The sequence below is a fragment of the Channa argus genome, chromosome 4 (assembly GCF_033026475.1).
Source record: "Channa argus isolate prfri chromosome 4, Channa argus male v1.0, whole genome shotgun sequence".
Lineage (NCBI taxonomy): Eukaryota > Metazoa > Chordata > Actinopteri > Anabantiformes > Channidae > Channa > Channa argus.
Genome location: NC_090200.1, coordinates 16,484,669 through 16,509,321, shown reverse-complemented (window position 1 = coordinate 16,509,321; position 24,653 = coordinate 16,484,669). Strand labels below are relative to the sequence as shown.

Below are 24,653 nucleotides of genomic sequence, written 5' to 3'. Positions count from 1 at the left end.
TCACTGCATGATATTTTCATTAAGGTTTTCCCAACTGTTTTGGAATTGGAGTGGTAGGTTAATTTAGCTAATAAAATCATTGTCCTGTTTTTAGTGTCACAGAACTTGCCTGGACATGACAAGTAGAGCATAAAATGTATCTGAGAATGAAGGATGGATTTCTGTACAGAAGTTTATAAAACTTTTCCCCATTAATGTACCCAGCAAGGTGCTCCACAATCTAATCTGATCATCTACTCTACAGGAAACTTTTCTTCCCACTCATACCATGAAAGCAGCAGGTAGCACATTAAAAATGGATTTAATGAAACCAGCACTTTATGAAGAGACATTTATTAGATCAGTAGAATACATCACCATCATCATAATGCCAAAAGCAGCAGCAGCACTTCTCATCTTCACTTCCACCATATGTCCAAGACAGATGCAGTGAGGCACTCTGTATTTTCTCTTTGTAATGATGATTTTATCATATGCCTGTTTCTACCGAAAGCTCCACAGCTGTGATGTTCAAATTGCTTTTTAGGTTGAAAACTCTTCCTTGAAGCTGACATCAACTGTTTCTTATCTTCATCCACCATGGCTTCAAACACAGTTGAACCTTAAAAACATTCACTAGACAAGGTTGTCAGACACACTGATGTGCTGCAAAACTCCACTGACTGTTCATGGTTTTTAAACTGGTCTGGTGAACACTACAGTACTCAGATGTGGTTTGGATCTCGTTTATAATTTATCAGTTTATCAGTTTTATCAGAGTTTAGAGTCTAACAGAAATTGTATGTACATCTTTAGAGTAATTACTATTGTGTACTGCTTTAGCAAACAACAGAGTAACAGTGACAACATCAGACTAGAATATCATTGCTATAGCAAAACGTGAGCACTAATAGTATTCACATGCACTACTACAGTGTCATACTTGTCAAACACAGATCATAACATCTATATTTACATCATGTTCACAGCTACATTCCAGGTTGAATGATATGATAATGCAATGATTTTAGATCCAAGATGGTTGTTTATGTGCCATGGAGTGATATTAAGCTGTTGCACTGCACGGCCTGTGAAGATCACGGATATGAGGCAATTGGTGTGGGAAGAAAAATACAGTACGAATACTGGGTTATTGCTTAGTGCTTTTGAGATGTGATGCAAGTAATTTTGACCAACAGTGATAAATAACATCCAGTCTTACTATAGTATTTGTAATACAGCTATTTTAGAGAGCGAGAGATTGGTCCTGTAAATCAACTCAACCAAGCCAACTAATTAAGGCAAGAAAAAAAGCTTGCACATCCAACAATATTTGTACAATTTACATAATTGTATATCAATAAATACACATGTAGAGGAAACAGAGTGTATAAAAAGCCTAATTAAATCAAACATGAAAAACTCAACAGACATTTTGTGCACTGAAACAATGCAGTTAGCAGACATCCCTACAAAGTGACAATCAACTTGATGAGTGTTGACACTAGAAAGAATCGTACAAGCAAAGGAAATGGATAAACAATCCTGTTTATGTTTGGGAAGCTTATCGTGGGCATAGACACACAAAATAGTACAAAATCCCCCTGTTTATAACTGCTTTTGAAAGATTTAAATGCATTTCTATCTGGGAAAACAACATTGAGCAACAAGGCAACTGCGAGCCATTCCCTTTAGTATGAGGAGCTGTCTTAGAGTCCAGTAATTACACTTCTTAGCTACATAATTAGAAATATGGACAATTGGTTAATGTCGTTTTTCGGTGTCTTGCAGTGTTTGGGCAATATTTATCAATCTATATGCTTAAAAACGGCCAAATATCCCATCTTATGCTTGCCATGAGCTTCACTTAGTCTGTGCTTGTAATTGTACTGCAAGTCCTTTCATATCCAGACTGTGCTTCATTCAGTTCTACCTCCTCTTCTTTCATATTTGTGTGGTTAAAAAGAAAAATACATTTTCAGGTATCTACTTAGTTTCACACTGACAAAGACACCTACTGTAACTAGCATGCCATGAGACAATGCCATTGACACAGTCGTCTGAACGTGGAGTCTTTCATGTCTATAGCGTGAGTGCATGTATCCAGCTCTTGCGCTGGTTGACGCCATCTCTCTGCAGCGCTCAGGAAACAGAGGCCAGCTGACATAATATACTCCGATAGTCTGGTGTGATACAATATTCTGGTTCCTTCGGTCCTGTACTAGTGTGTTATAAACATGACTGCACACGCACAGAACACACCAGCTGCGAGAGCAGGTAACTATTACCTTTTCCAGTTTAACGCTCCTATTCCAGTTCTTGCCGATGATGTCTGTATCTCAGTACAAAGGAGACAACTGGCTAAATTAATCAGGGTTACGGAATGAGAACTAGGTGTGGCTTCAGTTAACTTAGTTCAATTCAGTTAAAAGTCTAGATTTGTAGGTCAGACACTGCGGGGAGCCCTCTCCAGTTCATGGGTCCTGCGGTTGCGTCCCTTCTGCCTTTCTTGCAGGAGTTTCCACTTGGCTGCCAAACCTTGAGCATGCATGTGAGTGTGAGGGTTCACTACAACTTTCTGCTGCTGTTGCTGCTGGTGTAGTTGTACTTGCTGCACCACATGAGCTTTCTGCCTCCTGTGTTTCCTCTCCCTTTTCCAAACCTGCTCGCAGAACTCGTCTACGCTGTTCAGAGTCGGATGGTTGACCAAAGACAGGAAGTCTCGGTACCAAAGCTTGTGAGTTGGAGTTAAGGGTAAGTCCTGAGCAGGAGTGCTAGCGGTAACCTCTTCATCACCACGTAGCAGATCCTCCAGGCGGTTGGTGTCAATGACCTCCAAGGTCACCTTCAGAAGCGTCTGCATGAAGCCATGCTCCACTGCCTGGCACAGATAGATCCCTGAATCCTTCTTGTTAAGAGACCGAATCAGCAACCCTTGGTCTGTGCGAATGAAACGATCCTCTGATTTGATCTACAGTGAGGAAATTAGAAAGATTGAGACACAATGAAGGACACAGAGATAATCAAAGAAATAAATCAGATTAAACGTTTCAAAATAAGCTACTAAGATACCAGGTTTTCCAAATGTCTAATCTGTTATGTCTCATGACTGTTTTAAAAACACAAAAATAGCTTCCCTTAAGTGAACTTTAATAAAAAATATGTGAATCTGTGTTATCTCAAATAACCTTTATAATGATATCCCATCTATCATTATTTATCTTCTGTAGACACGGATTGTATCTGAGAATATTTCAAGAGGATAGATTAAGTGTGTGCTGAGGTGGAGCTGACCTCTTGCTTGCGGTCATCAGTTGAACGCTGAAACTGCCAGTATGTCAGGGCTCTTTGAGACTTGGGACTGCACTCGAGGAAAGTGCTGCTGTTCTCCACACCATACACAGTTTTATCTAGGAGAGTCGTCTGCCCATTTAGTTCATCTAAATTAAAAGAAAAAAGAGTCATATCCACTTTATTAAGTAGTAATTGTATTTGCTCATAGTTAACAATCTTTAGGTCTATATGGCTGAATGTTAAGTGGTTTATTTTATAGTCAAGCCAACGTTTAGGATTTCTTGTGATTCTCTGTTTAAACCTGCATTAATGCTTTGTTCTCTTCTCCAAGGACTATCTGTTAGAAATGCATTTTATAATATTCTGCCTAATTATCTGGTTTCTTCTCATGTGCAGAATAAGCAGCTGCCACTGCAAATTACTTTTTCTGATTGTTTTTGGTTTGCTGCCATTAATATTAGCAATAGGTAAAAGTATTTTTGTATGTGCTCCTTCTCCATAGACTATTGATAATAGTTGTTTTGTTCTTTTCCAGTTAAATGAAACCAATATATAATTAGGAGTGTGAGAAAGTGTATTAGACCATAGTCAAAGTCCTGTTTTTGGATTTATCCTATTATCAGGGCAGTAGAGTGGAGGACTTGGCAACACAGAGGAGGTCTGGACCAATTCTGACCACGTTAAGTATAAGCTTCACATGGACCAGGTTTACTCTTCACACCAGTAGAAACACGCAACACCACATAAATTCAAGACATGGGCTCTGCTCTTTCGGTCGCTTCAGGGAAGGCCAGCAGCTGCTTTAAGATATTTATAACTAAAGACTTAAACAAAAGATCTGCTTTCACACAAATAATTGTTAATAGACAGTAAATCAATATAAAACAATTTGGTACACTGTTTGATTATAATCAACTTTAAAAATATAGTTTTTAAAAAAAAAATTTTCTCCTCACAATTAGTGTAAAGGACTTTGTGTGTTTTTTGTACCGTGGTTTTGTAGATCAGAACATTGCGTAAGTGGGTCTCCATTCCTGATGTCTTGTCTCCTTGTTCTCCTGCAAGAAAAAACAAAAATAAACACCTTCATGAGTCAGCAGAGACACCGGCTCCTTTGTATATTTGTGTGTGAGAGAATATGTGCGTACTTGAAAGTTCGCGTTTGAGGTGTGTATATGAATGTGGCTCAGCAATATTGCAGGCCAACACAAATACATAAACTAACAGCAGGCATAACATCGTAGAAAAGCTTTAATTACAGGGTGTGCACAGCGGAGGTATTCAAACCTAATCTTTCTAGCCTGTCTTCTCTCTAAGTTCCTGATGTAAAAGAAATGGAGTTTCACACATAGTGTCAAACACAACCCCAGGATATTTTCTGTAAACAATAATTATAGAAACTATGGAGACACCAAGCTTACTCTGGTTGCCTTATTTTTGAATGTAGGACTCTGGAGTCAAACAGTGAGAAATGGATACTGTGCAGCCAGCAATCAAATCAATAAGCCTCATGGAGCTACGAGTGGGAGGCTGCACACAAATCCGTCCACTACCGAATCCACACACCCACCTCACCCCTGGTTCACCAAGACAGCCTGCAGACATCTCTAACATTGGTTCTCACTTACAATAAACACATGAGGCAGGTTATATTTCTAGTGTTCTTGTAGAAACATGACCCTATACCTTTAGGGGTTTTAGGCAAATATACAAAGGCTGCACTATAAGTGTGCCCTGAATCACAGCCTGGCTGCATGTGTCCACAATCGGTAAGTCAAAACCCTTCTATATGAATTGGCTTTGCCTCATTAAAGTTTTGTCAACGTATCGGACGAAAGTAACTCTTAAAAAAGCATGATTTGATTGCCATATTTAATATAAATTTGGCATGTTTGAATAGAAGGTATGTTACTCCTATGCAAAACACAAATGTCATTTTCTGAAAATGATATTGTGTGGCAGCTGGCAGTCACCTTTGTGTAAAAAACACATCCCAACTGTGCTAGTTCTACTCCCTGGAGCATGCTTTAAATTTAATGTCAATACTTCGCTAGAAATATTAAATTGCTTTACAGGCAAAGTGGAAAACATACTTATTGTTTTGAAATGCTGGTCTGTCACTGTGTACAGGATGATGAGCAGCTTGGAAAACACAGTAACAGAATGGCAACATGACAAACACAGATGTGAAGTATGTATTCAGTACCTCTTTGCCATGGGAAAGTATCTGGAGCACTCTGTACCATCCCATGCGCAGTAAGGGTCCCTTGCAAGGCAGCATTCAGCACAGGCCTTCCCATAAACTTCACACCTATGCAATGGCATCTGGGAGACACCGATGTCTGAGCCCAGGTACAGTTGTTGCTATGCAGGTGGGAGAAAAGATTTTATATCTTAGTAGCCACAATTTCAGTACTGGATGGGTAGTGTGCTTTGAATAATATTTCTAGAGTGTGTTTGGCTCAGTTTATGTTTGTCTGAGAATCAACAAAACAGAAATGTGACCATCTTACTACAAGTGCTCGGCACCATCCTGCCTGTCAATTAGCTGATTCACTTTGTCTCACCCTGTCATTTGAGTTGATTAGTAAAGTGATGCTAAAATTCCAACAATTGAGATTGTTGTGTGATAACACATTTCTTCATCTGAAAATGCTGCACACAAACCTGTCTTTGTTCTGTCTTTCAGCCCTGCAGCAAAGTGTCTCACCCATCAGGTCTGTGCATCTACTGTATCTCCTCTTCACTACTTTCATTTAAGGCAGCCATTGTTTTTTCAGGGAAATATGGACACAAGCTTGCAGTAGTCAGTATTTTAGTTTTGTTCAGAGGTGGTAACGAAGATACATTTACTCAAATAATGTAAAGTACTTAAGTACAATTTTGAGATGCTTGAACTTTACTGGAGTAATTCCATTTTATATTAATTTTTTATGTTACTTGCAGTTATTTGCATGTATTTAACTTTTACTTTTTGTAGATGTAGATTGTAGACAAAAACCTGATTAATGTAAATCATGATGTAAATTATTATTATAGACCAAGTACTCAGTACATTACAATCACCTAAAAGTCCTTAGGAACAGGGCTCTTTCTCAATAGTTTATTTAATTTCTAGAAATTTCCTTTGCTATATTTTACCTTTTGTTTGATGAACAAATCTGGAATAGTCTTGTTAAAGACTTTTAAACAGTACTGTTTGAAAGATTCTGTTTCCTTAGCGAAGTATATGTTTTTCTGTAAAATTTAGAGAATGTACTAAATACTGCGACTTTGGTAAAGAATTTCAAGTTATACTTCTACATGTAATGAATTGTTCTTTGGGCAAAGTGCCTGTACTTTTACTTGAGTTTTGACCTCCTGTAGTCCTAACACCTTTCTTTTCATTTTACATGTAATATAGAAAATCATTACCTGCTTTGTGGAAAGTTCCATGGCTGTAATGGCTGTTGGTTCCTGTAAGAAATGCAAACATCCATTCAAAAGCATAGACACTTAATGATTCTACAGTGATTTATTCAACCTGGTACCTTAAGCAATACGGGTGATGAGAAATAACATAACATACTCTAAAGACAGTCATTTCCTCCAGCAGGACTTCTTCCAGGTCATGCCAAGAGCCTCTGGGAATGGATACCACTTTCAGAATCGTCCCCATATCTATCATAGTGAAAATACACATCTTGAGTTAGTACTGCTCTCTAAATGGCTGTGTATGTATTTAAGTCCTTAAATTACTGCAACATTTTTGTACACCTGTGCCTATGAACATGACGTCATACTGGCCATCTTCTGCTTCTACTTTATCCACCACTATCTGGGTGAATTGATAGTCCACGTCTATTTTCACTATGATTGGTCGATTATTAATGGGGTAGACAGGGTTAAACATGGCTGGATGGCTTCTAGCAAAGGTAACAACTTCATCAGGAAGGTCCTTGGTTGTATCAAATCCTCCGAATGTCTTGCTTGGGCACTGCAGAGGAAGAAAAAAACAGCTATAATTGCGACACTGTGCAGTAGGACGTAAATGAGAAATAGCTTTAAGCTCTCCTTGAAAATCCCAGTTCACCACACATTCTAGTTAAAAGTATACTGTACTCACTGTGCCAGGTCGTGGGTACGGAACACGTCCCTGGAATGGGACCCATTGATAGTTAGGTCCATCTCTATGGGCATAAGGACCAAGAAACACTCTTCTGATGTCTGTCATGCTGTATAAACATACAGCTGAACCTTTGAAGATGTTGCTAAAGGGCAGAGAGAGTAGGTGGCAAAAGAAAATGGCAGGTACTGAAAACACAAGTCATGCAATAACTATTAAGAAACTTAAACAATTTTATTGGCAGCTCTGGTACCTTGAAGTGGTAAATACTGCATAGATGATTGGGCTTTTTGGATCCTTTGTGCTCATAAGAAAAACATCCTCTAAAAAACAAAAAAAAGGAACTAAATATAACAAACATGTCCTTTAATTAAAAAGTAGCCATTCATACTCAATTGAAGAAGCAACTTACGCAGTTCATCAAAGTGTGTGTCTATTCCATTACTGCCAGGCACAGAGCAAATAAGTCGAGCCTTTAAGAAAGTGGTCCACTTATTTACTAAACTCCGGTGGCCTCCCAGATCATTCTGTTCAGACAGGTTAGAGGTAGATGTTTAGTACAGAAATTCATTTATTTGGTAATTATAGGAATTACTTTATTTTAATATTTTGAAGGCACTTTAAATTTTCTTGACTGGTTGACTGGATTAATTGAAGGAATTTCCACAGTCCCTTTTCTAGCAGGTACCAACATATCTTAATATTTTTTAACATTGAGTGTTTGTGTTGATATGCAGTTTTAGCTCCTGAATAACCTAAAAAAATAAACTAAATAATTTTTGCGTGAGTTTCCTCCGGCTACTCTGGTTTCCTCCCTCAGTCCAAAAACATGCATGTTAGATGAATAGGTGAATCTAAAATTGCCCGTAGGTGTAAACGTGAGTGTGAATGGTTGTCTGTCTGTGTATGTCTTCCTGTGGACCTGCGAGAGACTGGCGATCATTCCAGGGTGTACCCCGCATCTTGCCCGATGACAGCTGGGATAGGCTTCACCCCACCCTTCGCGACCCAAATAGGATAAGCAGTGACAGATAATGGATGGATGGGTGTTAGTGGAGGACATATTGAGCTCAGAATGTACAGTATGTCTCATTATCCCCTGGGTGAATCAGGTGACAAGTTGTCTTGGTGAATAAATGTCGAACATGAGAGCTGCTTCCCCTGGGCCACTGATTCATGCGTCATTTTCAGCATTTTACAGCTTCTATAAACATGCAAAAAGGTGAGAAAGTCCACCATTTTTCAGGAAAAAGACCGAGAATGGCTTATCATGGTATCTCCATAAACGGATACCTCAACACGGAAAGTAATGTAAGCATGCATATTCCTTACAATGCTGCAATATGTATCTGACTGGCTTTAATGAGGTAAGGTTCAATCACTTTCATAATAAATAAATTGTATTTTTAATTTTCCTGCCTGTCTATGTTCTTGACAGATTTTTCAGTCATAATACTTGGCTCATGAAAGCCCTTACACATTATGTTTATAACATATGTGTGTTTCATGTTGTCAGAACTGTGATGCTGTCATGGAAATAAGGTTTTTAAGCTCAATTAAATTTATATCTGTTAAACAAACAACACACTGGCAGTTCACTGTTTAAAATGAGCTGTGAAAAATGTACTCAAAACACACTTAAAGGAAATATGAAATATTTGAAATATATATATTAAACACGCCTGTTGTGTAATTAAAAAAGACCTTCTCAACTCTAGTACACATCCTTATAGTTTATGTGTGTGTGTCTCAGAATATATGGTCTGCACTTATATAGCGCTTTTCTACCTATTGGCACTCAAAGCGCTTTACACTGCTTCTTATTCACCCATTCACACTAACAATCACACACACATTCATACACCGATGGGGGAGCTGCTATGCAGCTAGCCAACACTCACCGGGAGCAACTAAGTTGGGGTTCAGTGTCTTGCTCAAGGACACTTCGACATGTGACCGGAGGAGCCGGGGATTGAACCAACAACTGTGAGATTGGTGGACAACCGCTCTACCTTCCTGCGCCACAGTCGCCCATATAATGCTGATGTAGAACACTACACAAACACAGGAGCACGAAGTGCTGTGTGAAAAAAAAAAAGAAAAAACCTATCCCACTTAGAGTTTTATGAGAGTAAATTAGAAGGTGCTAAAATATGCTTAGCTTCAAATTAATACCACATCTCGCATAATGGATGGCTTGTCTTGTGTTGAGGATAGCAGATTCCTGACATTCTGGGTAATCAGGCTTTTATGAAAGACGCATGATATGCAGCTAAGAGGAACATTGAGGTTGGACATCACTCACTGATCTGTAGTCAGTCTGGCAAATTCCTACTTAATGAATAATAATAGGATTTGGAAGGTGAAAACTGATACAAGGTCAGTGATTTAACATAACTGTCCCCTGGAGCTGGAGTGTGTAGCAGACCCAAACTGCTGCCAAAGACTGACATTAGGATAACAGTGCTGCCATTGACAGTGTCTTTGCCTCTCAGGTTCTGGTGACATTTAACATTTCTCCCAGGTTTTTGTGTTGGGGGGGATTGTTCCCTGCACAACAAAGCCCACTCTTCTCCTGGCTAAAAATAATCACAGATAACAGCTCCTTAAAGCTGCCATTATAAAAGCCACTCAGACACCCATCAAGTGTTTTTCCAGATACAGAAGCTATTTCACATAATGTCGGCGGGAGAGTGTGTGCCATCGTCTCATCATTTGTGTCAAGCCAGCTTTAGTGTTATTTGGTGCATGCGTACTTTGCAGAGCTGTCCGATGCGAGCATGTGTGGCCTTCCCAACATACTCTCCATCTATTGCATTCTCTCTGAAGAACAGGTAGATTTTATCATCTTCTGGGTTGTCGCTCTCTGGAATCAGATGAACACCTACAAACCTGGGATCTGCCACACATTAACATATGAGATAAATCAAGTTAGTAAATACCAAAATAAAGAAATATTTGTTACTACTTTTACTTTACTTTACTTTTAAATTACTTTTCAAACAAAGTGCCAAACAAAGGGCTTTTCATAGTCAAAACATTTAGACAAGAGTAAAATTTGCTCTGAGACATTTTTAAGTATAATATTTCATGACTATGTGATTCTGTGACTGCTACCGGGTTGTTTTTAGCACACAGTGTGCTAGTGATATGAACCACTTTTACTTAAACTTTCACTTAAACTAGGGAAAGGTTTTTGCCCCCATCTGTCACAGAATCATTGAGGTCCTTTGTTAAGATTATTGTGTTTGATGCCTGAGCATCATCTGCAAAAAGGTGAATAGCTATATTACAGCCACTAATAAAAGTACAAAGAGTTGCAAATAGATAGCAAATAACTTTTACGCAAATTAGTGAAAATATTTAGTCAAGAACGTTGCAAACTCACATCCAGAAAAAAATGACGTGCAAAAGAGCCTGAGGAGATACCGTCAGTTACAAATACTGTATTTTGGAACTAGTTATAATTATGATCAAAGAGGTTGCACGTGATTTTCCTCTTCTTTCTCACCATTTAGCCACCGGGAGTCATGTTGCTCGGTCCTGATTGGATGATGCTTGCCAAGGGTGCGAAAAATGGCAAAGTCCCGGCCCATAAAGTCTGCTGATGTTCCTGCATACAGTTCCCCATCTGAAAGCGCAAAGAATAAATTATGCTAGCATAGTAACACTGAATGAGAAAACAACCTGCAGTGATTTGTCCCTTGTGATGCAGGTATAAATGTCTAAGGAATTGTTCAGGGGCTTAGCAGTAAAGCTACCGTAGACTTGGAGACCAGAGAGGACACAGAAAGTGACTGACATGATAAACATCAGGAGTGTGAAATTGACATTAACACCATAGGCGTGGCTGAGAACAGAGGTGAAGGAAGACTGAACGGATGGTGGGACAGATGAGGAGGGACAGGACGGAGGTGCGAGACAGGGGGAGTACATAATAATGCTGATGAGAGGGGAGAGAGAAAGGGTAGAGGAGATGAGGAGTGATGGGCTGGAAAATGGCCATCTGCTAGGTTAACCGGTAAAATATAACACAATGTGACTGGCAATAATTGGGGGTAAAGAAGAATGACATGCTTACACAAACATCCATTATCTGGTAAAAACAGAGCCATGCACACCCAGTACTTAAAGAGGTATATTGAGATTGAAATAGAGTTTACGATCCTGTCAATGAGGGGTTCTCTGTGAGAAAATACAAGCTACAGAGCGGATCCACTTGTAATGAATAACAAGGATGCCCTGCTCTGTCATTCACTTTTACTTTACACCCTATATATCTGCTGAAATGAAAGAGCAAGGCAGAGGGTGTTCTCAAATAACCTTGCTTTAACACATAGAAGGACATTATACTGTATCCGGTCTTAAACTTACCAATTAGCATGGAGGCAGTAAGCAACTTGGGATCGTAGGGACTCTTTCCCCGGCCATTCTCCATGTTAGGCTCTAGCCTGAACACACTGTCCTGAACGTAGACAAACGGTTTTGAGAATAATGTGGTATATTATGAAAATGAGTCCTTTTACCACTACTTTAAAGTGTATAACTGTACTATTGTGTTTTTTATGTACTCAATAAGAATAATTCTATCAAACGTGGTAAACTGAAGATACTTATCAGATGATTTACAGTTCAAGATTTTGACCTACATTCACCAATTAGCTTTTCTCAAAGCTGTACTGTAGTACCTGTCTCCAAATAGCCATATGATAACTATGAGATGCACATTTTATGTCTGACTCTCTGACATTTGAAGGAGAAGAGAGCAATTTCCTTATCTCCTACTGTGATAAACATACACATAGAGCACTTCCACGTTAGAGTTATAAATTGAAAATTTCGCATTGAAAACTCAATTCAATTTTCCACCTCCTTTTTCTCATTATTCTTCACAACTTCAAAAACTTTACTATGATACAAAATTCTGTATAACTTCTATATTGCATTTTTGCAGGTGAAATAGAGAAAATGTGCCCATACCTCCAGTTTCTTGCCTACCTCCAGGTAGGAACACACAGGATGAAAGGCTCCTGTCCCACACACATACAGATGGGTCTGGTTGAACGGCTGCAACACCTTGATGAAATTTGAGCACTCCCTCTGACAAAGATAACACAGATAACCCATGAGTCTGTATGTGTAATGAGATGCTGAACCATTTGAAAGACACAGTTACAGTCTTTTGTTTGACAATGGACAATGATGTCATGATTGTTCACATGATGGTGCCCACTCAGGAGTAAAAGTCATGCATGACTTTTACTCCTGATCCCACTTTTTCACCAAGGGCACAGTCCATAGAGGACAAGCCAATACTTCCCAGGGTTGAATGTCCCATAGAGAATTCTGCCTCATTCACACGTCACACTGAGGAGCATTCCCACATCCCTCTGTCTCCCACCCACAGCTCCATCTACATCTGGAGAGGGGCTCTGCCATGCTTAATGCAAAACATTTCACTGACTTGGGTAAGTACAACACAAGACTGCAGACATGCAGACTTTTCCTGAAAGAAGAAACAATCTCAACTGTTTGTGGGAGAAGTGCAAACAAACCGTGGGACTTGTTTAAATTGTTATTATTTGTTTATTATGATGTAAATTTTGTTACATTTCCACAGTGTTTTTTGTGTCTAATTTTATAACTTTTATATCATAAGAGCATTTAATTCACACCAACAATTGTAATTATTCTGTGTTTACAGTAGTGTTAACGCATGTAATATAATCATAAGCAGTTAATAGTTCTGTCACTGCCGTGGAGGTAAATAATCTTTACAGCCTTCAGTAATATGCCAATGGTGGATGCTGTGCATAATGTAGTACTCAATTTGTGTGTCGCTGTTCATATAAGCAAAGAGACATGTCGATAAATACAGAAAAAAAGTATCTAATTATCTTTAAGAGAATGTATGCATAAATGCTAACCCAGCATTATGTGATAAACATATACACCGTCATCGTCCACTTAATTAGGTACACGTGTACAATCTAATGCTATGCAAAATGTGAATGTGAGTGTGAATGGTTGTCTGTCTTTATATCTTCTGTCTTCATTTATTTAAAACAGGTGGCCAAAACAGTAGGATATAAGACTATTTATTCAACTATGTGCTCAGTGATGTCAAAAAGTACTTGTAATGATGCAGACATAGGCTGTGTCTGAAATCACAGCATACTTTTCCTACTTCCTATATAGTGTACAGTAAGCAGTTCACTTAATAGTGAGGAGTCAATTTATATTTTGTAAAGTAGCCATAGTCATGTTGCATCATCACTAACAGCTGTTTGAGCCATGTAATGGTAATTTTCTCTTCTCTAAAATTGGGAGGATTATATTGTGGGATTGTAAGCATAAAGTAGCATAAACCTTTAGTGTTTAGATATTTTTAGGCCAGTAGTTTATGGATGGATTTACACACTTAACATTCGGAGACAACAAAAAATGGTGAATACTGTGCACCGTATTTATCTAGATAATGCAGCACAACAGGTATTTATACGCTATAAATGCATTGCATGGCTGACTTGCCCTGAAATACAAATGAATGTGTCATATCTTTTATATATTATTTTTATTTGCAGATGTGTTTGCTTACAGTACATCAGGGGGCATCAGCCTATTCTCTATCCATCTCGCTCCACCTCCCTTTAATACTGACTGTCTTCCAGTTCTTTTACAAAAAGACCAAGCCTCCATGACATAACATCAGAAAAAATGTATTGTGGAAAAATTTGCAATACAGAAGGGTAGGAAGAGAATGAGGCCTTCCCTGATCTGGCCAATGCCCAGGCAGAGAACTCCTTTACCATTCTAGTATTTCGCTTTGGGCTGTATTGAAGATGGAATTCATAACACGGCTTGCAGGGAGCAGAGACAACCTCTAAGTGTGTTTACACAGAGTTTTACCGGACTGCACAAGCTGCTGTAGAAGATACAGGAAGGTGAAATTATTTGCTTGGCATGTAAGGGTTGAGTTAAGTAAGCCTGCCTTAACCCTGGATCTGCCACAACAATACATTTGTGTTTTACATTTATTCATACAAAGAAAATACTGTACAATACACATTGCACAGGTTTAGAAATTACATCCAATAGGTCTTTGGCAGTGTGACATTTTTCTGAAAATATAATTTTAGGACTCAGAATTAGATACTGATTATTGAAAATGACTGTCTTTATTATAGTTATTATTTAGATAGTGGAAGGTCTAAAAGAAGAGCCAGAGGCTTAATATGAATAATGTCAAATGATAGTGTCTGATGTTTATAGCCTCTAGTGGTTGTTGTGCACATAATAAATAACATCCCAGAGCGAAACGTCTTTGTATTGTAGTTCTGATGCAATTCCAAAATGTGAGGTTTACTTACCTGCTGAGTCGTACATTGTTTACAGAGGAAAGACATTTTCCCTAAAAATATGTGAGTAAGGGGGGCAAAATCCAGACACTCACTTGCAAGATGGAGGGTTTTAGCTCTTACCGAGATATCTTTTCCTGCCCACTTGCATTCATCTCTTCTGGTAGGAGATGATGGCCATGGGATCTGCAACACAAACACAGTTTCTGTGTATTTTAGAAGGCAATCAACCTCTTTTAAAATCAATTTTACATTGTGACTCACTTGGGGTACAGCTCCTGTGCATGCATGTGTATGTATAGGGGCGGAAGGGGTTTCAGTGCGATTTGTTTTCCACTTTGTTTCAGTTAACACCATTATTTATCCAGGTGTGCAGAGAGCAACTAACATGCCTGGCACAGCATGTGATTGTGTGCGACAGCCCCAGTCTGAAAAATTCATGAGGTACTCTTCTGTAGAAACAGAAGGAAGAGTCCCAAGATACCTGAGGCCCTGACTGGCATTAAGGATAGAGATGCACACTCAAAGTAGGTATTAAGTCGGTCAGAAACACAAACAGATTCATAGCTATGGATAAAACTACAAGGCAAACTGACTGAAAATCAAGCATTGGTTTTACCTGTGCATAGTCTTTGCTAATATTGAGGAGGTTAAAAGAAAATATGTGATCCTTGGCTCCCACCACGAGTCTTCCTTTCTCTTCGTCCAACAGGAAGGTGTGGTACGAAGAACTGTTGGCAAGGCCTTCGAATGTCACAAGGTTGTTAGACTCTAACATGTCTGCAGAGAAATGGTAAGAAAAGTACATGATATTTATTTTGTGAAGATCACATAAAAATGACTCTTCCACATGTTTATGTGTTTTTCTGTTTGCACAAATGTTGCTGCTCCCCTTTTAGTTAGTTTAATTTCAGGACTAGAAATTGCACAGCTTGGCCAAGCAATACAACTGACAGATAGTGAAGAGCCATTGCCAAGCAAAACTGAACTGGGCAGGTAGTGCCAGGACTGGGAGCCAGTGATCAAACACTCTGCATGGGGAAGTGACCTTGAGCGGAGCAGCCAAGTAGAACTTGATGCACTCAGTTTGAAAACTGCAGTGAATCTTAATATGTATGATCTGCATATTAACAGATCACAGTCTATACTGCAGAATTACACTAAACAACATCAGCTATTAGGACATGTTACTCCGGGCTCATGTTTGTAGAGTAATTCAATGGTCTGCCAAGTGGCAAAGAAGCAACATTTGCTTTGACAGCAGAATGCCAAACCTGATACAAGCAGATATTGAAGATCTCTTTATAATCACCTCTTAAGGTGGCATTATGATGATGACATTATAACACCTTTTGTGTAACTTCTGCTGACACACACACACACACACACACACACACACACACACACACACAAACACTGACTCTGGCACTATGACCTCCTCTATGACCCCCTCCCACTGGCCACCAAGCGGTGAGTTACAGAAGAGAGGAGAACTGATGCCTTTGACTCTCTCTGTCTCTCTCTCTCTCTCACTCTAGAGAAGTAAAAACAAAACCCTCATTAATGTTTAAGCAGGGAGGATGCCCTTTCTCTGAATTGTGTCACAGCCTGAGAGAATAAGAAGCCTCAAGCTAATGCAGAGCTGGTATAAAAGAAAAGGAAGCTGGATAAAAGAGGACTTTAAGCATTTCATGAGTTGTTTGACTAAACTTTTTGCTGTTGAGTTTTTATCATAATTCAGATTAGCTGTCAAATAATGTTACTATTAAAAATATAAATGAGGAAATAAAATTCTGAGTGTTATTATGTGTGTGTGTACTTTAAATGAAAACAAAATATTTGAAATATGTTTGAGTACTTTTACAATACTAGGAAATTATTGGGCTCCATGTAACACAAACACTATCCTGAGAATGAAAAACTTTGCTTTAAAAAGTTTTTTCAGCCCAGACCAAAGCAGTATCCCAGATTTATGCTTCTCATGGTCATGGTGATCGATCATAGGTGGATCCACACTAAGCCTTTCACAGACAGCAAAATAACACTGGCCTCCTAGCTCTGACCCTTTTTCAACCGCACCAAGGCTGCATTTAAATGTGTGTGTATTTCTCTATTAAAAATAGATATATTTTATTTCTGCATATTTATTCCCTGCTAATACCGGATATTTGGCAAGGTAATTAACCGCAAACTGATGAGTCACCCAGAAAGCAAAAAATAAATACCCCTCCTGGATGGTAATTTATAAATATGTTTATCTAAAAGACATAAGTCATTGTCCATTATTCAACACCCTTGTTTAATAAACAAGGTGTCAAGAAGCTAAAAGAAAACTCACTTCATCTCACCACATCCACTTACCACACATAGACACACACATGTCTCTGCTTTGTGAAAATTGTCTATGGGAGTAGTGTCCATGGCAACAGACCATTCAACAGTGACTAAGTTATTAAAAGCTAAACATCCAGAGACCAATACTCTATGGGCACTGTGTGTGGATCTGTGTGTGTATGTGTGCTTATGGAGCATGCTGTGATTTATGTTATTGGAAAGATACAGGATGTTTCCAAGCCGTGCCAGCGGCATTGTCCCACAGTATACATGTCTGAACTGGTGTCCCCTCTGGTTAACTATAACAGGTGTGTATGTGTGCATAATGAACAACCTGCTATTCTCCTATTTATGTTGCAACTACAATCCCAATTCTTTCTGCAAAATGGCTTCATGAATAGTAATCTTGACAGTAATGATAACGTTTAAAGTCTGTCGTGATGTTGGCTGACTTCCATGCCCAGAAAATCGAGACACTTTCACACAGACAGACAGGTGGATGGGCAAATGTGTAGCCAGTAACAGGTGTCAGCTGCTGTCCTACCATATTTTACAAAATTTCTTTCTTACCCTAAAACTGTTTCAGTAGGTCTGTCTAGACTCCTGCAAATGTTACTTTTTACCATCAGTTTTTTCACCACTTTCCCTTTTACCATCTCTCTTCTCAATCTACTGTATCTCCCTCTGCTCTATTTTTCCTTTCTTTTTTTTTTTTTACTCCCACTTTTATACACTTACAATGCATGAGTGACAGACACAGACAGTAAAACAGCGAGTGGAAAGAATAAGAGAAGGAAGCTCAGAGAGAGCGATAAGGAAGCAGATGGAATGGACGCAAAGAATCAACAGTCCCACATGAGACTAACAAAAATAAACTCTTCTACCCTACATTCTCTCCATCTTTCTTTCTGGACTGCAGGGCACTGAGAGGGTAATCTAAGTGCTTCCTAAGAAAACGCATGAACACATCCTAACAATAACCAATGTGTGGCTGCACTGTATGTGGGAACACTGATGTTTGGCTTTACTTCAGTAACAATACTTATTACTGTGTCACTTAGGAGTGTATACAGTGACTGATTCACCCAAGCCTGAGGGGAAACAGAACAATGCTTGAATTGTCAAGTAATTTGTACAGTTTCAAGCATAAATGCAAGCACAAACCTCTTTAACAACACACACGTCGTTCTGCCAATTAATAATTTTATTATTTTTCTTTTATTATTGTGATACAGATTTCAGTTATGTGGTCCAGCCCTAAATAACATGTAACTGCAAGTCAGCATGAGCTAAAAATTACGTTAAAAGTACTGTACTTCACTTTACATCATGTACAGGTGATGACTAATTCAAATTCTACAAACATTCCTCTGAAAACTATCGGAAAAACAAATAAAACAAAAACTGAACATTGCCATAAAAGTCCACAATCAGCCTCCATTCGAAGGGAAGTATACATTTAGTAGACAAACCCCTAAAATCTGTAAACATCCATATCTCTGAGTGCATTGGATACCTCCCCAAGGCCATTCAGGGCCTTTCAGAGGCTAAACTGTAGACATCCAAGAAACCCAACTCCGCTACGAAGATTCTTAACATGCTTATGGATTATAGGTCTTTATGAGAATTTCTCCATTCTCTAACTCTGATCATAAGTTATTTCATGCCACAGTGACAACAAGAATAAGGCAAAAAATGAAAACAACTGTTTTAATAGAAGAATTTAATGAACATTAAAGCCACATTTTCTACAATGTAATTTTTCTGATGTTGGTTCTTTTTCCTTCTTGCTATTAAAGATTAAAAATGTAGTTGCTTTGCTGTAAATGTATCTGCCAGTGTGTATGTGGACATGTGTGTGCCTGTGTCCAAGCCCTTGGCTCTGCTATAGAAAAGGGTGGACAGGTCATAGAGAAGGAGTACTCCTGGCAGTACACCCATATGTACACCTACAAACCCCTTTTTCTTTTCTTTACTGAATGGTAAACATTATTTTGCAAACTTGCAAATCATACAGAGATAATCCTGAGAGCATCCATTTGCAGTGAGGGTGTGACTCAACCTCATATTAATTTATGCCAAAGTATACCATGTGTGAAGTACACTGTGCTGCAGTACACTGTAAACCTATAACTTCCTACCACCTCATCATCACCCAGTCACTTAGTTGTTGATACAGTTGGACCATAGCTCATGTTTAGGTAGCCATGGGGTACCATTGTTATCTTTCCCCCTACTCCACTGCCCTTCTGCCCCTCGACCCTCACTTTCAAAGACCTGTTGGAATCCCCCTGGGGATGAGTTGGGAAGACTGGGGATGTATGTGTGTTTGTATGTGGTTGGTAAGGGCAATCGGTGTGTTTGCTTCGGAGCCTATCTGTGTTCACTGGGGGGCTCATCCTGAGGAGGAACAGGCTGCTGCTCAGGTTCACGCTTTCGAAATAAACACTTCCCTGCTGTGTTCATATGAGTTAAGTCTTCAGTAGAATCAAAAACATGTGTAAGTGTGTGTGGTGGCCAGCACCAGCACAGCCACATTAATCTGGACACACACATCTATCCCTTTCATTCCCAGTGACCTCTACGAGTCAGAGTTCCTTCACCTCACAGTCACGTCTCACTGATCAGACGCTCCTTCCTCGAGACTGGACAACTTCTCAGGCTGTCTAGGTAGGCACTGCTCTGCATTTCACCACAGTGCATCATCTGATTTTCTCCTCTTCACGACAAAATCTAAGTCTGCTTCACCTTTCACAGGGGTAATAAATCATTTATATGATGACATAAATGATTCATAATGCAATAATCCCATGTCACTTGCCTAATGGGACCTACGGTGGATAATGTTTAATGAAATTCCACACTATTATTCGAATAATAATTCTACCAAATTGCAGGCATAAAAATTATACCTGCTCTGTCTCCTCTGGCTAGAGCTCCTCAGTCAGGGATGGTGCCAAATATTGTCCCCACCCGCCAAAATGCGAATGAGGTCTAATGGAAATATTAAATGTGGAGTTGGCAGCCAAATAACCAGGCTGTCCAGGCTGCTACCTGAAGGCCCGACGTGTAACAAAGATATCACTACAGGGGTGTTTCACCAAGTGACGGCATGTGGTTTTAAATGACTGATATGCTCACAGGTATCATTAGCTATCTACAAATGGCCATGTGTTTATGTGTGTGCGTGTGTGTGTGTGTGTGTGTGAGGGTATGTGCATGCTTGTGTGTATAATTATGGATCTCCCAGTGCTGAGAGGGAAACATTTCTCTTTGGGAAAGCCATCTGCTGAAACAGACCTGCACCATTCATCCTGAGTATAATTACCATGCAGGAAAGAACGGAGGGGAAAAATGACATCCAGGAAAAAAGAAACAGAGAGAGAGATATAAATGACACTCAACTGCCAGGGAGTGATTCTATGTCTGGCACCACTTTTCATTGCAAAACTGACAACAGCAGTTGATCAAAAAGAGACAGAGAGACAAGAGGAGAGAGTGCATCAGAGACAGGCTTGTCTAATAAACAGTTCAGCTGTACCACAGGGATTCATTAGAGAGAGGCACCTCACATTTGGCAAGTGTAATCTTTTTTACTAGCATAACTGTATTGTAAATAATTAATTATTTTTATTGATTCCCATTTATACAGAAAAGCTCGTTTTTTTTTGTTTTTTTTTCATCTATTACCAGACTCATTTAATAGTAAACAGTATATTAGGAAATATTATCTGCAAACTAAATAAACATTTAATTGCAACTTTAGTAGTAGTGCAGAAAATCTAACTGTAAGTTAAACAGTGCTAATGTTCAAAAGTTTAACTCAACTGCCTGTATCTAACATATATAACACAACTAGTGCAAAGATCTGTAAAGCCATAATTGCTGAAAAGCCTTTTATGGGAATAATTTACTAGTTACCCTCAGTTTACTTTATATTTTTAAGGTGCAGTCACAGTAAAGGCATTGCTTGGGACATTTAGGGTTTTGCAGATACTACAACTTCAGTACAACAATAATTAATTCACTGATCAAAAACAAAAGTGATTACAGGAGGTAAATCTATATAATCAAGAGAAAATGTTCATACCTTAATCATAAACAAAAATAATCAAAAGTTAAATTATTTAAACATGTATCATTTATTAAGCACAAGACATATAGAAGAAACTCACCTTTATAGGACAGCTTTAGCCTGGGGACGTTGTTTTTTGTCTGTTGAGCTCCGCTGCCCTCCGTCCTGAGCAGAACCACTACAAACAGCAGCGTAATGCTACCCCAGAGAGAGCCCATGTTTCCGGGGCAAGACAGGCCAGCGATGTCCTTTAAATACGCAACTCCAGTGCAGGGACTCTTTGATCTGACGTGGTAGAATAAATGCTGGTAAAGATGTGCTCCTTCCTGTCCGCTGATTGGAAATAAAATGAAGTTGGTCAGTGCAGACTGGTTCTTACCAGGTCTTCCCCTTTGCCAAATCGACAAACCTTTCCCTTTACCAGAGGCCAAAAGCCAAATTTAGAGTTCAACGCCAGAGGAGACAGAACCTCCAGAGTTGAGGGCTATGAGTCAATGTCGCTGCAAGTGAGCCTCCAGTAGCAGCAAGTCCAAGGTAAACTTAACTAAACTAAGCACAAATAGGAAACCTTCATTATATTAAATGCTAGGTAAAGACAGAGGGTCTAAGAACAACAGACATATTTTCGGTCCTGGGTACCAGCATGCAGTTCGGTCAGCCAACCACGTTATCACTGAGTATCTGCCTTAAGCTAAAGAAAAAAAAAACAAAACATGTCCAGTTTGTTTCAGCCGTTAATCCAGTCAGCTTGGTAAGCACAATATGCTCTACCTCAGTCTGTCCCCCCTTTCTTCTAGCTGCCTCTCTCTCTCAGTACTTAACACTGATGTGGACTACTTCTGTCCTACTCCGCGCAGCTCTGCCCTGTCCCCACAGCACAAGGCACACAGTGCAACTGAAAACAGCTGAGGCAGACAGTATAGTCAGAGGGAAAGAGAGAGAGAGGACACAGAGAGAGAGAGAGGACAGAGAGAGAGAGAGAGAGAGAGAGAGAGAGAGGACTGAGAAAGAAGAGTGCAGTGTAGGCGGGAGAAGGGTGAGAGAGACAGGATAGAAAGCATGAGAGAAAAGAAAACTGTGAAAGCAAGAGTGGGAGAGGAAAGGTTAGGACACGACAAAAGGTTAGATAGAGTGTGAAAACAGGAAAACACAGTGGAACACAAAAGTGGATCATTTTTGAGGCTTTTGTTGTTAAATTTTACAACAAACTAAAGTGTTTTAAGTTATATTATTATAGAATTAGAATAGGATTTTCATTAATATTATTAGTAGTGGTAGTATTATTTCATATATGGGGGGGCTGGTGGGTGATCCACCAGCCCCCCCATATATGAAATAATACTACCACTGGGTTGGGATGCAGAAGGCCGCGGGTTCCAAGCTCGGAGGGTTGCGGCAGGAAGGGCATCTGGCTTAAAAGCTCATGCCAAATCAACGTGCAGAATGTGCAGAGTTCTGCTGCGGCGACCCAAAGAGACAAGCCGAAAGCCGTGTACTTGACTGGAAATGGTTTCATATATGACCTGTTCTATAGTGGTTATACATCAGCGATCACTCGAACTGTCTGCAGTGTCTTATATTGTTCTGAACAACACAGAAAGGTGATCATTTTATATTGATTTATTTCCCAAAGGACCAACTGTATCTTAATACATTATGCCTAATTTATAATACCTCACACAGTTATTATTCAAAATATATTTTAAAGAAGTCAGGGGGTTATTTGAATACAATGTAAATGTATATGTAAATGGTCTTAGTTAAAATTTTGATTTACTTTCTCTGTAAGAATGCAAAGTTAACAACAACAGTCTTTTTTACCTGACTTTGATAGATTAGTGGAAAAGCTGAACTATCTGAAAAAAATCAGTAACATAATTTCAGACCCATTTTTCTGCTGAATTTTCGGAATCTACATTTTTAACAATCACATGGGTGAAGACAGACATTCATAGAATTAAGCTATTTCCAGGCCTACGTGTGACAAAAATCATTCTGTGGAGGCACAAATTTACATTTTGAAATAAATGCAGTGTTTTAACAGTGTTTATTATAAGACTAGGTCAACACAATCTTAAATAGGTACTTTAGCATTTAGGCAGAGTAATTGAGCATTTACAGCCTACTCCATCATAGTCTGGAGGGGAGTTCCCCTTCTTTTCTCTTAAACCGTCCCAAATGAGGTGTCAATCTCGCTCTAGGCAGAAGACCCTCAGTGAGCTTATTCCTTCTCGTGGAGAATGATAATGACTTTAGATGCAATAGTGTGGTTAAGACCTCTAAACGCCATCATACAGTGGGAGGAGAGCTGAACTAATCCTGTAGTGAGTGGATGGGCCTCACAGTTATGCTAATGTAAGCTGGCGTGAGGAGGTTCCAGGGAGAACACTGGAGACTGTGAGGAACAAGTGTCACGGTTCAGTCTCTGCTTCCCAAACAGACTGGATTAAGGTCTGGACCAGACAGATCTCTTTCTTTCCTATGCAGGATTGGCAGTGCTGACTTACCAGTTCATTATCCCAAGGATCTTGTAACACAATCTGCCATAACCAAGGCCAGACGGATGGATTGTTTAGGGTGATTTAAGAGTGAATGGCCCATTAGAAAAATGTTACTTCACACCACTCATATCCACAAAGCATTTTCATACATTTAATCATTAGGTGCTAAGTGGATAACAGCAACTATGGCTTTTTGTACAATATGTCACTTCACAATGCCATCTAACTTCTTAGTTGAAGTACTGTCACCTATGATTCTCTTTAATTCTTGTCAAAAATTCCTATGCACACTTGGCAAGTAAAATGCTCCCGGACTCTTTGGAAAGTAGTGAGAGTGCCCAACCTCCTAATAGGAAAGGTATTTAAAGCTTCTTTAACTAAAAAATTCTTCCCTGAACCCTTTCAGTCATATCGTAACATAACCATACGCTGCACTTTGCTTAACTCTTTTTCATTTTACTACTGTGCCCTTCAGTAAATTGTTTATATTTTTAAATGACAATGAAGTCTTCTGTGTATGCATCCTTGCAAATTCAGAATTTAATTAAGCTTTAAAATAAAAATGTTTATCTTATCATTATTTTCCACTAACTTCACAGCCTAGCTATGCTTAAAGAATACACTGAATAACTCTGGCGCAGTAAAAGAAGGACCACATCCTCGACTATGTGTGGCTTTTTACAAAGCCAAAGGGATTTGAGTATTTCAAAAGAAGCTGAAGCACCAATTCAACCTCATGTTCACTAAGACATGTGGGCCCAAAGTGCTCTGACCATCTTGGAGTTCTTCAACTCGTATCTGTGAGTGCAGTGGGGGGGGGGTCTTCTTCAGCTTCTGGAGAACCATGGTATGTTTGAAAGTGAGGCTGTGGAATAGGGACAGGATTGAAGGAGATCTGTCGATACTTACTGAAACCTTGAGCCAGGCCTCATTAAACAATACACTCCCCTCCCCACCACACCTCCTGCCCACACAAGCACACCCCCGACTCTCAGATCGCTCCACAC

The 24,653-nt window shown here is 39.3% G+C and overlaps 1 protein-coding gene across 2 annotated transcripts in view; it reads right to left on the bottom strand.

Moving 5' to 3' along the window:
* Window positions 1-316: 316 nt before the first annotated feature.
* sema3ab (sema domain, immunoglobulin domain (Ig), short basic domain, secreted, (semaphorin) 3Ab) overlaps window positions 317-24,653 on the bottom strand; it is a 37,852-nt gene continuing 13,515 nt past the window's right edge. The window contains exons 1-18 of one of the 2 annotated variants that reach the window (XM_067502345.1): window positions 21,525-22,058; window positions 21,246-21,430; window positions 15,356-15,516; window positions 14,860-14,922; window positions 12,359-12,478; window positions 11,753-11,843; window positions 10,890-11,009; window positions 10,135-10,277; window positions 7,791-7,905; window positions 7,632-7,701; window positions 7,379-7,523; window positions 7,030-7,249; window positions 6,842-6,933; window positions 6,688-6,729; window positions 5,480-5,637; window positions 4,264-4,331; window positions 3,274-3,419; window positions 317-2,950 (exon numbers count right to left, since the gene is read on the bottom strand). In XM_067502345.1, coding sequence (XP_067358446.1) covers window positions 2,426-2,950; window positions 3,274-3,419; window positions 4,264-4,331; window positions 5,480-5,637; window positions 6,688-6,729; window positions 6,842-6,933; window positions 7,030-7,249; window positions 7,379-7,523; window positions 7,632-7,701; window positions 7,791-7,905; window positions 10,135-10,277; window positions 10,890-11,009; window positions 11,753-11,843; window positions 12,359-12,478; window positions 14,860-14,922; window positions 15,356-15,516; window positions 21,246-21,363 — 2,397 coding nt within the window. In that variant the 5' untranslated portion in view covers window positions 21,364-21,430; window positions 21,525-22,058 and the 3' untranslated portion in view covers window positions 317-2,425. Of the gene's footprint in view, window positions 2,951-3,273; window positions 3,420-4,263; window positions 4,332-5,479; window positions 5,638-6,687; window positions 6,730-6,841; window positions 6,934-7,029; window positions 7,250-7,378; window positions 7,524-7,631; window positions 7,702-7,790; window positions 7,906-10,134; window positions 10,278-10,889; window positions 11,010-11,752; window positions 11,844-12,358; window positions 12,479-14,859; window positions 14,923-15,355; window positions 15,517-21,245; window positions 21,479-21,524; window positions 22,059-24,653 lie in introns of those variants that run through there. The other variant, XM_067502344.1, reaches the window with a different exon arrangement.